A 12,717-nucleotide genomic window follows, 5' to 3' on the forward strand; every position below is an offset into this window, starting at 1 on the left:
AAGAAGAGAAAACTTTTAGATGAAGAGTTCTCTTGATAGAGGAGAAGATAGCTCTTAGAAGAAGAGTAATTTAATAGTTCTTTTTAGGGTTGAGAGTTATGTAAGAGAGGTTGAGTGTTATAATTCTTATTGAATAGAATGAATTTTGTCTCTCTCTTTCTCTTTGTGGAGGTAGGCAGTTTGCCGAACTACGTAAATTCTTGTGTGTTCTCTATGTGTGTGTGTATTTTTTTTCTTTTTTCTTTTGCTATTATTGATTTGAATCCCGGGGTGCATCATAGAATGCCAACATTATTCAACAAGACGTGTTACAAAATAATGTTATATGTTGAAATTCAAATTTTTAGAGGCGACACAAATTCTGTATTAAAAAATCTCAAAATATTTTAATAGTTATAACTTAAAGACCACGACATTGGATTCAATTATCTATCTGATAGACAATTTTCAAGTGATGTGAGATTGTCTACAAATTTTTATTGCATAAGTTTTAGAAAATGACGTGTCAACTCTTAAATACAAAACAAAAAATAAATAAGAAATTTTTAATAATTCACTCATTAGTTTGTAAGGTAAACTTAGTAAACTTTATAATATCATTAGCATTGTTCATTTATTAAGTTGTTTATGTGATATTAATCAAATTCATTATCATGTGAATTTCCTTTTGTAGTAAGATGGGTAGTGGTTTTAGGCTTTTGCATTTTTTTCCAAACATTTTTTTTATTCATATAAAATTTGGATAACTGTGATGGCAGACTATTGAAGGTAGATTGATTATTTATACATCATTTTGAAAGGCCCATTTATCAATGTTATAACTCTCTTACATGTTAAGAGAATAACTAAATATTAATTGTGCTAAAAAGCAAAGCCCTATATGCATACTATAACAATGTATAAGTTTAGCATATTTAATATTGCCTGTAATCTTACAATTTAAGTCAATTTTTTTTCTTTCTTCTCAACCAAAAAGGAAAAAAAGAAAAAAAAAAAGGAGAAGTTAATTTTGTTCATATATATAATTCCTTTATTTTTTGGTACAAAATATCATGGTTACGACCCTACATCTCATTTGATAAGGTTCATAATGCTTGATTATGTGATTGTTGCAAATCCCATCATCAAGTCTGACAATAATGAGATGGTAGACAAAAAAATTTGCAGCAACTTGCAACCATGCATGCATTGGATTTTATTAATTAGTTGATAAGGACAAGTGATTACAGATAATGATGAATCATTGCCGTGTGGTTTTAATGGAGATTAATCTAGCTAGTGATGCATGAATACTTCGGCATTCTTATCAGCTTTGTGCATTAGACAAAGAGGTTTTTGCCAATTGAGCCTAAAGTGTCCATTTTAATGAAAAGATTGAAAAGATTACAATTTGCTTTGAAACATTCCTATGTGCTATGCTATCCATTACACAGTTCCTTTTTTACCCTTAACGCTTTACAATCATGCTAGTTGAGCTTAGATTTTGAGAAAGCCAATTTTATGTCTGTAAATGATATATCACATATTATTTTGCATTTTGCATTTTCGAATGCACTCCTTGTTATTAAAAAAATAAAAAAATAAAAAAAATAAAAAGAAAAGAACAGAAGAAGAGCAACATGCAATTTCTCAGATCTGTGGCACGAATCTCAAACTGGAAGTAATCTAAGCTTCAATGCCACATAGATTAATAGATATATTATCACCAACTATTCTCTTCCTTTGATAAAATTATCTTGTCAAATTTCTCTAAATTTCTAACCTGTTTAAGCACTTCAAATTTATAAGACTTGCTTCACCTTCTTATGTGCATTGCTAAGTTTTGTTTTGCAGTTGTATAAAACATATTGTCTTTGCAATTTGTTTTTCAAGAGATTGGCCACTTGTTTTAGGGTCCGTTTGGTTGGAGTGAAATATGCAAGATAGAAAAAATATGAGAGATAGAAGTGAAGAGAAAATTGATTTTATGGGTGTTTAGTTGGAGAAAATAGGAGGATGAAAAATTGGTAGGGCCAGGTGTTTTCTTCCCTGGCCACCCAAATTCTATCTTCCCAATTTAGGGAGAAAAAATAGAGGAGAGATGAATAGTTGCAGTTAATGACTAAACTACTCTCTCCTCCTTTTAGGTGAACCTGCTAGTTACTTTTTCACTTTTATTTCTTTTTTCATTCCTCAACTTTCTTACTTTTAACCAAATATAAATGAGAGAAACTAAAATATTTTCTAATCTCCACTTTTTCATTCTTCCAACCAAATGGACCTTTAGCCTATTAGATCAATTTGATAGCTCCCTTAGCTAAAACAAGTAATTTTTAGGTATTTTCGGAACACAGAAAATGGTGCTCTCTCCTCTTACATTCATGATGGGGTCCACCATAAATATGAAAGGAGAGAGAACTATTTCTTCATACTCCAGAAGTACCTAAAAATTTTCCAGCTAAAACTGGATAACTTTTCTTGAATGTCTATTATGTAACCATGTGGCGTGTGCTATTATGAAAGATAACCATCATCAATTGTACAATGATTTGAATGTGTAGCTAGCTTCTTAATTAAATTTGACAATTGCCTGTAACCTCTCATCCACGGCATGAACATATATTATGGAATGCAAAACTGTCTTTCAAGAAAGAAAGTCAGCTTTCTTGAAAATGTTTAGTGTCACAGTATTTAATGATGTTCTTACTATGTCATTGGCATTTCGTGGACTCTATCCTTTCCTTGTCTTGTATAATGATATGACTATATGAGTAGTAGAGCATCCAAGGAATTATGCAAGTCTTATAATTCATCAGCTTCTTAACCTGTCCTTCATAAAGCCACTTGTATTTGCAGCGAGTAAAATAAAATAACCTTTTTTTAATAGATAATTTTATAGTTACAAAAAGACTAAATTGCGAACGACATCTTTAAAGTGTAGAGATATTTGAATTTTATAACTTGAAAGTTTAGAATTTGGATTTTATCTTCTGAAGTTCTATTCTGTTTGCATCCGCAGCCATTCCTTCCATATTTTCCTTTAAATATCACATAAACTTGTCGCATGTCTTTAGTTTATTCAATAAAATAATGACACATCATTTTTGAAGTGTGCAATAACATGTTTAGGAAATTTATAGAATACTATCAAAGTATTTTATAATTGCCAAAAATAGTTCCGCCTAGTGCTTTACCATTCATGGAAACATGTAAAGCCAAACAATTTTTCTGTATGATTCAAATTTTGGAACGAATTTGAAGGAGATAAAAGGAAGGATGACAGAAAGAAACGGGGATCCACACAGAACAAGATTGATTAGAATTTGTACGTGTTATCTTTAGTATAGTTTAATCTTAGCACTACGAGTAGCTTAGCGGTTAAATTGACTATTGTATTGAAAATTTGAAATATCCAGTGAGATTTCTAGTTGAATTTGTATTTGTTCGAATTGAATTAATGATAGGTAGTCTTTATTCCCTCGAGTGTGAATCTCATTGATTACTTGTTACTTTACTGAATTTTTATGTCTTAAAGACCTTTTAATTGAAACAACAACACCTTGCCCATAACACATTAACACCTTGCTCGGTTTGATCCATTGAATTTTTATGAGTCTGAAAGTCCTCTTTATATAATTTTTTTTTTTTTTTTTTGTGCGTTTGGAATTGCCTTGTTATTTTACAGAATTTATGTGTTTTAAAGTCCTCTTAATTGAGGTAATTCCAAATTCACAAAATTTGGTATACATTTTCCTCAGGTATTGAGCGGTGAGCTGATGTGGTTTTTCTCTTAAAAAATGGTAATTTGGTTGACTAAGTAGTAATTACTAAGTACAGCCCAATTTGTTTCCTTAAAGAGATTGTCTCCTTCTGAACTTGTTAAATTCGAAGGATAATTTGGCCTTCATCTCTTAAAGGAGGCTTTTGTGTTTCATTTTGCTTTTGCATAGCAGGTATCAGGTAATATGAATTCCCTTTGGGTGTTTGGGCTTTACACTCACCAAGAGCTCATGGGTGTCAAATATTCCTATTTTGTGCTGGGCTTGGTCCACACAGTGAAAGGAAAAAAATGGAACTTGGATCCAGGCCCAGCCGAGGACACTTAGCTGGGTTGGACTTTGTAGGCCCAGGCTGATCAATTTGGTGGGGCTTGCTCTGCCAATTTATGGCCCAAAGTCATACGCTTTGGCCATACAGTGCCATACAGTGCACCGGTCCTTTGCTCGACTCTTTATTGTATTATTATTTAAGGGGCTTCTTCTGTTTGGATTCCTCATTTTTTAGTTTAAAAATGCCCCTATATCCCTATGTTTAAGTAGAGATAAATTACAGGACAATTTGGTAAAAATGCAACTCTAACTCCCACTAAAACATTGCTTAAAAAATATGATTACTTTCCTGTTAATTTTTAAATTACTTTATCTACTTATAAATTAGATTTTCAAAATAAAAATTATATATATATATATATATATATAGAATAAAAAAAAAATCTACAAAATAGGATCACTAACCAACAAAAAAAAGTCTCATCGCACACGCAAAGCGCGTGTGATGAGGCTAGTATTTTTTTTATTTATGTATATAACATTAACAATAACCATGAACACAACAGCAACCATGAACACTATCTGCTGACACAACAAGATAGTAATAGTGCATTCCACCCATACAAGACAAGCAATTGTATCCCTTTCGAAGCATTCCACCAAGGCAATATTGCATTATCTTCGCAACAGCATTCTATTATTGAATCCCACTACCAGTAAATTTAGAGGATCTAAGGCACCTCCTGCAATATAAATACCACACTATATCTTGAACACAAATATAAATACCAATAAATATATGTGTGTGTGTTAAATTGTTATTGAACAGGGAAATATGTTAAATCAGAGAAAATGCCATTTAAAATCATAGAATGATGATATATCTAATGTGGGGTTTTGGGCATGAGAAGAGTCACTGACTTGAGTGTAAGCAATGACAAATTCTGGGTCAAGTTGATGAATTAAAAATATTTGAAGAATTCTTCATCTCCCAAGGGTGCTTATTATCTTATGCCAAGTAATGCATTCAAATGTAAGTTTATTTGATGAGCCAATCTCGAATCAAATTAAAAAATGAACCATCTCAAATTCTAGTTGTAAGTTGATTACCAAATATGCTATCACATATAAATTAGGTAGAAGTAAAGGCAGTAATAGACTAATATTAATAGCATTACTTACTGTCTCTTTAGCTGCTCACAAAGGCCTTAATTATTTAACTTTTGAAGGTGTCATAAATCTAATCTCTACCACTCTCAACTCTGCTGCAGAATTTGATTGGTAGCCTGTAAATATTGAATTGGATATAAAAACTTACCTCTCTTTTGTTCTTTTGTGGGGTAGGATTTTTGTTTTGTACCAGGATAGGCTAATTTTTTAGCCCATATAGCATGGCAGCTTGGGCTGCTTCTTGCATTAGCTTTGGGGCCCATTTCTTCCATCACCCTTAGTCATGCTCTAATTGCTTCTTGTTTCTTGCTTAGTTGATTTCCTTTATCCCTTTTTCTTTGGCTGAATAATTTCCTCTATACATTAAAAAGAAAACAAAACAACATCTTGCACTGGCACATTTTAAAATAATACTAATTGAAGGCGGTTTTCCTCTGTACGCATGGGTTCGTATGTATTTGTGTCTTGAACATTGAACTTGGTGGAATTTACAACTACAACACTGCTATTGATACTATTTTGCACAATAAATTCCACAGAAGTGGTTGGCTGGTGGAAAAAAAAAAAAAAAAAAGTAATGGATACGAATTGTGCCCATTACTCATAGTCTACTATTTCAATGATTATGAAATTTGTTGTGAAAGAAAGTTATGTTTGTGGTATTCTTGGTACCTAGAGCTCTTCAAACACTTGACTATTCTCCAAATGTGTGTAGTACCCCGTCGTATACATACAATGTAATTACAATAAATAATCTTTTTGGGATGACCCTAAGGTACTAGTTAAGTGTTTTAAACTTAAAATTTCATGAATCTCATGAGACTTTTAGAATCACTAGATCAATAATTGAGATTTTGAGACACATGAATGTGTAACTCAACCAATTTCCTTGCATCCACATCTTGTCCAGTCTTTCTTTTTTTTCCTTTTTGGTTCTAGAAATGAAGAAGAGAAAGAAATATCTTCTTTCTTCCGCTCGAATCAGTATAAGATCCAATTTGTGAAAGGCCTTTATTAATTGAACAGGATGTTTGTTGGCATAAATGTTCGTGGTTGTTAAATGTTCCAACTTGTAGAATGAGACGAATATTTGTCGGTCTTTGTTGGCAATGGCAACCAAGAGCAGGTTCAAAAGTATAGCAGCCAGAGAAACGTTACTAATTCCACCTTGGCAACCAATTCGTTGTTCTAGCCACTTGTGCATTAGTATTATTTTATAGAATCACAAAACTGCTGTCATTGCATTCCAGAATCCAAATCCTCATAAAAATAAAGAAATAAATAAAGTCGTATGCCAGTCTCATACGCATTTTATACGGTCCACATCTCTCTATTGAGGGGGAAAAAAACAGAATTTTGGGGATAATAATGTCTTGAACGATCATTACCCAAGTTTGGTGCCTACAAGCAAGGAGAGAAAAAACGACAATGAGTTTGCTTTGTGTGTTTGGATGATGGAAGGGGAAGAAGAAAATGAATTGTAATTCTTTGATTTAGGTTTCAAAGGAAAAAAAAAAAAAAAAAAAAGGAATGGAAATTATAATAAATGACTTTACCTTTTACCCATTGGAAATAATGTCTAAATACACATATAAAAAATAATACAATAATGTCTACATACTCCATTTGATTATATATGACAAGAAGACAAAGTGAGATCGGATCATGGGTGTTCCGTTCTCGTTTTAGGGAAGGAAAATCCCGTACAAAATATGATGGCATGAAACAGGTGCTATTGCTAAATGAAGTGATCATGACAGGTTAAATGTTAAATTATTAACTTGAGGTTAAAACATAATTGAATAAATAAAATTCCATCTTGTATTATCTTTACAACTAATAAGGAGAATACCAAAAAAATGCAAAAAAATTAATAATTCCAAATAAATGTTCTCCCACCACATAAAGAGTAAATAAGAAATACGAAAATACGAAATAGCCAAAATAAAATTTAAGAGAGATGAATGGAAGTAAAAAACTAATAACTACTAAAATGTTCAAATTGTCAAGGATTATAAAGTTAAGCGTTTAAACTGAAAAAAATAAAAAGTAAGGATTTAATTTGTCAAAAGATAACAATTTTGAGGGGTTTTTTGTTTTTGCAATTTCTCCCCTAAATTTTTTTTTCTTACTTCCATTGTTTTTCCATTCTCTACATCCCTTTCAACCAGGAAAAAATATAAATATCAAATTAGGAGAAATAAATAGCAAAAAAGGCTCAAGTAACTCATATAACATGTCTTCCTTTCAAAATAAAAGATGTAGATGCTCGCCATTTCCCTTCATGATAGAAATTTTACCTTTTATTTTTTATTTTTTATGAGGTTAAACATGTTCACAATGCCATATCATTTAAAAATTTATTTGACCAAATAAGAAATGTTAACTAATTGTGGGTTTTAGTTAGTTTAATTGGTAAAGTCTCTTATCGTCAAATAAAATATTTGAGATTCAATCATTGTCTATAACAAAAATTAATTGGTATCTTAGCCTAATGATAAAAAATAATTATCATGAAATAGATGTCATAGATTTAAAATACTATATGTGGGTACCTAAGGCATGCTTAGGCATGCTTACAACGTCCTAGGCATGCTTGCAAAGTCCTTGGCATGCTTTGCAACGTTCTCGACATGCTTAGCAACGTTCTCGGCCGACCTCGGCATGCTTACAACGTCCTAGGTGTCCCACATCGAAAAATGGAGCTAGTGGTACACTACTTCTTCGCTTCAAAGCTTATAAGATAAAAAGTGGGGGGATTTCTCTTCGGTGTGGGACGCCTAGGACGTTGTAAGCAAGCCGAGGACGTTGCTAAGCATGCCGAGGACGTTGCAAAGCATGCCGAGGACGGCCAAGGACTTTGCAAGCATGCTTAGGACATTGTAAGCATGTCTAAGTATGCCTTAGGTACCCACACTATTATATCTATAATAATAATAAATAAATAAAAAGGAATGCTAACTAATTTTAACTGTGATGAGAATTGTTTATTTCAAGCGTTTTTGGGTGAAAGAATGGAGAAGATTAAATTATTGAAAAAAAATATAAGCTGATGATCATAGTGGCTACCATACCCTAAAAATAAAAATACGAAGATACCTTAACCCCACCCCACCCCCCCCCCCCCCCCCCAAAAAAAAAGAAACCTTAAAATTGTCTAATATTATTCAATGAATTAGGAAAATGTATATATTTTTTCTATACTAAAGAGATGAGGGGCTAGATAATAAGTTCAGAAGATTTTTTGCATTTGAATGTATTGATTTCAAAAGTTTTGAATAAATATTACAAATCTAAAAATGTATTTAATAATATATTAATATGTCATTTAAAGTTGTAAATAATATAATATATAACACCATGTATATTGTTGGATACAGGATCCTTCGGATACTGTTCCTATTATACTTGAGTAATTTATGATTAGAAAAGAAAATTAATTTTTTAAAGAGTTTACTAAAAATATTATAAATTTTTATAAATTAATATAAGAAGTTCAACGGTTATATCTGCAATATTTTTATAATAAATCTTAAGAAGTAAGTTATTATTAATTATAATTCGAACCCACAAATAAAATCCACGGAATACAATAAATAATTATTGTAATTAAAATATTTATTTATTATTTGGTTGAAATTAAAATCCACGAAATACAATAAAAAGTAATTAAAATATTTATTTATTATTTGGTTGAAATGAAATCCACCGAATACAATAAATTGACAAGTTTGTTTTGAGGCTCCATGTGTGGCGTGACTGTGTACCTGTACCAGTAAGTATATTTAACATTTTTAGACGCAAAGCCAAAGCCAAACCAAAACGAAAAGAAAGGAGGGGAGGAAAGGGAATAAAATGGTAAAAAATGGAGAAAGAAGAAAAGGAGAGAGAAGAATGGGCATCATATGGTAATGGTAATGGGGCCAACTAAGGGAAGTTACAGACTGTCAGACCAAAAGCAAAAGGGAGAAGCCTGTCCTCTGCTCATGTCAGCTCACAACTCACATGCTCTCGCTCCGAAACATGCGCCCTCCTCCTCTGGACCCCCCCCACTTCTCCTTTTTCCCGTTTACCGGTTTTCTCTCTCCTCACCTTTCTTTCTTGAAAAGTTTTTAATAAAATTAACATATCCCATAACTTTGAGCTAATACTTTTCAAAATTAACGAATTTGGTACCACTAACTTTTTTTTTTATTTTAAAGATAGATAGAATTTTACTTTAATAATATTTTTTAAGATAGATAAAATTTTACTTTAATATTGTATGGAGCTCACTTCTGTAGACTTAAACTTTTAATTTTTATTTCTACATTTTATAAGTACTTATATTTGTAGAGTGATCATTACGTCAATGGTGCGTAATGATAGTCCCTAATTAAATATTAAATTAGTTTTGAAGATCAAATTAGTTAGTTCTGAAAAATTTTGAACTTAATTGATATTAATCAAAATCTTAGAATATATAAGTAAAATTTATCCTAAAATAAAGGTTGAAATACATATATCACCGTAAATTTAGGTTAATATGTTAACTAGATCAAAGATTTTTTAAAACCAATGATCACGGCGATAAAAACGAGAAAAATGAGTAATAGATAAAAAAATTAAATTAGTCAATTTTAAGAAGTCTTAAATTTACCTGTTTAGCTGGCACTAAGCCAAGATGTTAACTATATTTTACCAAAAAAATAAAAACACAAACAAACGAACACAAAGTTACAACTTACAAACACACCTGTATCTGTATGCACTATAATTAAAACAGAAAAAGAAAAAGAAAAACGCTTTTGATTCATAACCCTCCTATCACATTCTCATATTCTAAGTACAGTCACAGCAACCACCTCTAAAAAAAAAAAAAAACACTCGCTGCATTTGTAATTTGAGTGACCATTCTCTCTCTCTCTCTGGCTCTCTCTCTCTGCGTATCGCTTTGAGGGGCGTCGCAGAGAGAGATCGGTGCTTAGACTTTAGTTTTTGGTTTGTATTGTATTTGTAGTTGCACTCTTTAGTTGAAAATTCAAAGCAAGGAAAAGGAAATGGCGTTTACAAGGATTTCATTGGGAGTTGTTGCTTTTTTGGTTCTCCTTTTCGCTATTTTCTTGCCTTCCGTTCACCCTCAAAACCTCGCTCCAGCTCCTGCCCCTACCAGTGACGGTTACATCTCTCTCTCTCTCTCTCTCTCTCTCTTTCTATATATATATATATATATATATTTTGCAGATCTGATATGTAATGGTTTGGTTTATTGCAATGTGAATCTGGGTTTTTTAAGGTTTTATATCTTTTGGGTATTGGGTAAAACTCAAATCTAGAAAACGAGCTTTGGATACTATGTTGTAGGATGTTGAGTAACAAAACAAAAGGAAAGAAACTATGTTAGAAGATAAGGGAAAATTGAACTTTTTGAAGATTACCCTTTGATTTGAACTTGCAATCTTATCCTTCACCTTGAGGAGAGAGAAGTGTCATGAATATTTTAAGCTTGTTTAGTTAAAGGGTTTTAAGGTTTTTCCATTCCAGAAGAAAATGTGAGGCTTTCTTTCACAATTTTTTTGTGAAATTATTTGATACTCCAAAAGCAATGTTCCTTATTCTTGCTCGTATGAATAATGGGTCACATGATAAATTTTAGTTAGCAAGACTCACAATTATGCTAGAGAAATGAATATTGCTCCCTAAGAATTGAATAATTTCTCGTTAGAACTTTGATTACTTATATTTTTAGAACTTTGATTGTGGTCTCTGCTGTGAAATGGAGCTGATGAGGTTGGCATTGTTAATGTGTGTTAGCAGGGACATCAATTGACCAAGGTATTGCGTATGTGTTGATGGCGGTGGCTTTGGTGCTCACATACCTTATCCACTCTGCGGACATGTCCTAAAGCTTTTAAATTTCACATGGAATTGCCAGGCTGAGAATGGGTTTTTGAGGGATGAGTTTGAAAATGCAATGGCAAATGTAATGTTGGGGGAATTTAGGTATTGAGAAAGGCGTTTCTAGGTGGGGCTGGTGTTTGTGTTCGTGTTTGTGTGTGTGTGTCTGTGTGAGAGAAACTGTTGTTGGATGGGTCTGGCTGTGTATGTAGTTTTCTGACATTCAACATATTGTTGTTGGGGATAGTGGCTGCTGTTAATGTTATTATTCAATTTGGTGGCAGTCTAATTCACCTTGCTCTTCTCTGAAACAAATCTTTTTTCTCATTTATCTGCTTCTTTTGTTGTCTTAATTACTCTCTGTATAAGGGAAATAGCACTACTTTCATTGGTCTCGTTTTGCTTTCTCATAATTTTAAGGGTGATCATTATTGTTAAAATGAAACATGAACACATGAGCATTTAAACCAAGTCAAACATACAAGAGAGGAGAAATTTTGAGCCCCAAATTTGATAGTATTAATTGAAACCAATGTTTGGTGGTTTATCTTTGCCTTTTCTTCACCAAACAAACCGTTTTTGAATTTACTCAATTTTGAATTAGTTTCAGTCATGGACCTTATGGTTGAACTACACAATATATGTTTCATAACGCGCATTTAATAAGGAGACCGTTACTCATTAAGCGCATTTTATAGGGAGACCAATAATCGGTTGTGCTTTGCACGTTACTACGTTAATGGGCATTAAATGCGTACAATAAAATTGGGAGGCAAAAAAGCAAAATGCAATTTCCTGACATTTTCAAGTAATTAAAGCCTGCATGATATATAAACTTTAACACATGTTTTCAGTTTTTAAACAATATTATAAGTATTTTCACACAATTTTTCAACCATACGTATTTTCAAAAAAACTAAAAACTGTTGTTTAAATACACGTACCAAACGAGCCCTAAAAATCCAACATGCTTCGCGGAGGTGGGATCATATAGAGCACTTGCAACCTAACCGTTGGAGATTTTGGATGAACTATAGACCAAAACATCTTAGGTTTGATTCCCATTAGGAATTCTCTTGATTTTACCTGAACTGGCAGATGGGATCATTTATATTCATGGTTTACATCTTTAAGGGTGGGTTCAAAAGATCCTAACTTGGTGAAATTCCACGTCATAAATTATTTAGAAGAAGAAGAGCTATCACAACCATATACTTATATCCAACATTTTTAGACGGTTTCACAACGGTTCTACAACCCTTTGTTCGCTATAATGTATAGCCATGTTTCCCACATACTACCATCACAGAACCACAACCTACATTGTACAATAAGTTATTGGATGTGTTAAAAAGTACCAAAAATATAATGCTGCTTGACTTTGACCTCCATAAGCATAATTGCATCTACCAACAAGACAGACTGACGACACAATTTCACATTGTAACATTTGGGGACAAAAAAATGGATTCCTTTCGAAATGTCTGAATTATTGGTAAATATCTAGCATCAGTAAGAATGGCAAAACTGTAAGTATTATATTATTACTAGTAGTTGCAACAGCGAAACTAGTATAGTAGGTTTGACATGTTTTTAGTATTATTTTCCATTGGAGAAGATAAAATCAAGCATTCAATGCTTG

At 32.2% G+C, this 12,717-nt stretch overlaps 1 protein-coding gene across 1 annotated transcript; it reads left to right on the forward strand.

Annotated features, from left to right (window-relative positions):
* Positions 1–9,970: 9,970 nt before the first annotated feature.
* On the forward strand, positions 9,971–11,364 carry LOC126713364 (arabinogalactan protein 41-like). Its single transcript, XM_050413109.1, has 2 exons — positions 9,971–10,355; positions 10,995–11,364. Exons 1-2 carry the CDS (start codon positions 10,238–10,240, stop codon positions 11,081–11,083), a joined length of 207 nt encoding a protein of 68 aa, XP_050269066.1. The 5' UTR covers positions 9,971–10,237; the 3' UTR covers positions 11,084–11,364.
* Positions 11,365–12,717: the final 1,353 nt, after the last annotated feature.

Source organism: Quercus robur, chromosome 2 (genome assembly GCF_932294415.1).
Source record: "Quercus robur chromosome 2, dhQueRobu3.1, whole genome shotgun sequence".
Classification (NCBI taxonomy): domain Eukaryota; kingdom Viridiplantae; phylum Streptophyta; class Magnoliopsida; order Fagales; family Fagaceae; genus Quercus; species Quercus robur.

Excerpts from the sequence above, each read along its gene's own strand:
- LOC126713364 (XM_050413109.1), top strand. The coding sequence starts at position 10,238 with ATGGCGTTTACAAGGATTTCATTGGGAGTTGTTGCTTTTTTGGTTCTC. Across the intron at positions 10,356-10,994 it reads TCCTGCCCCTACCAGTGACG|GGACATCAATTGACCAAGGT; the intron begins GTTACATCTCTC and ends GTGTGTTAGCAG.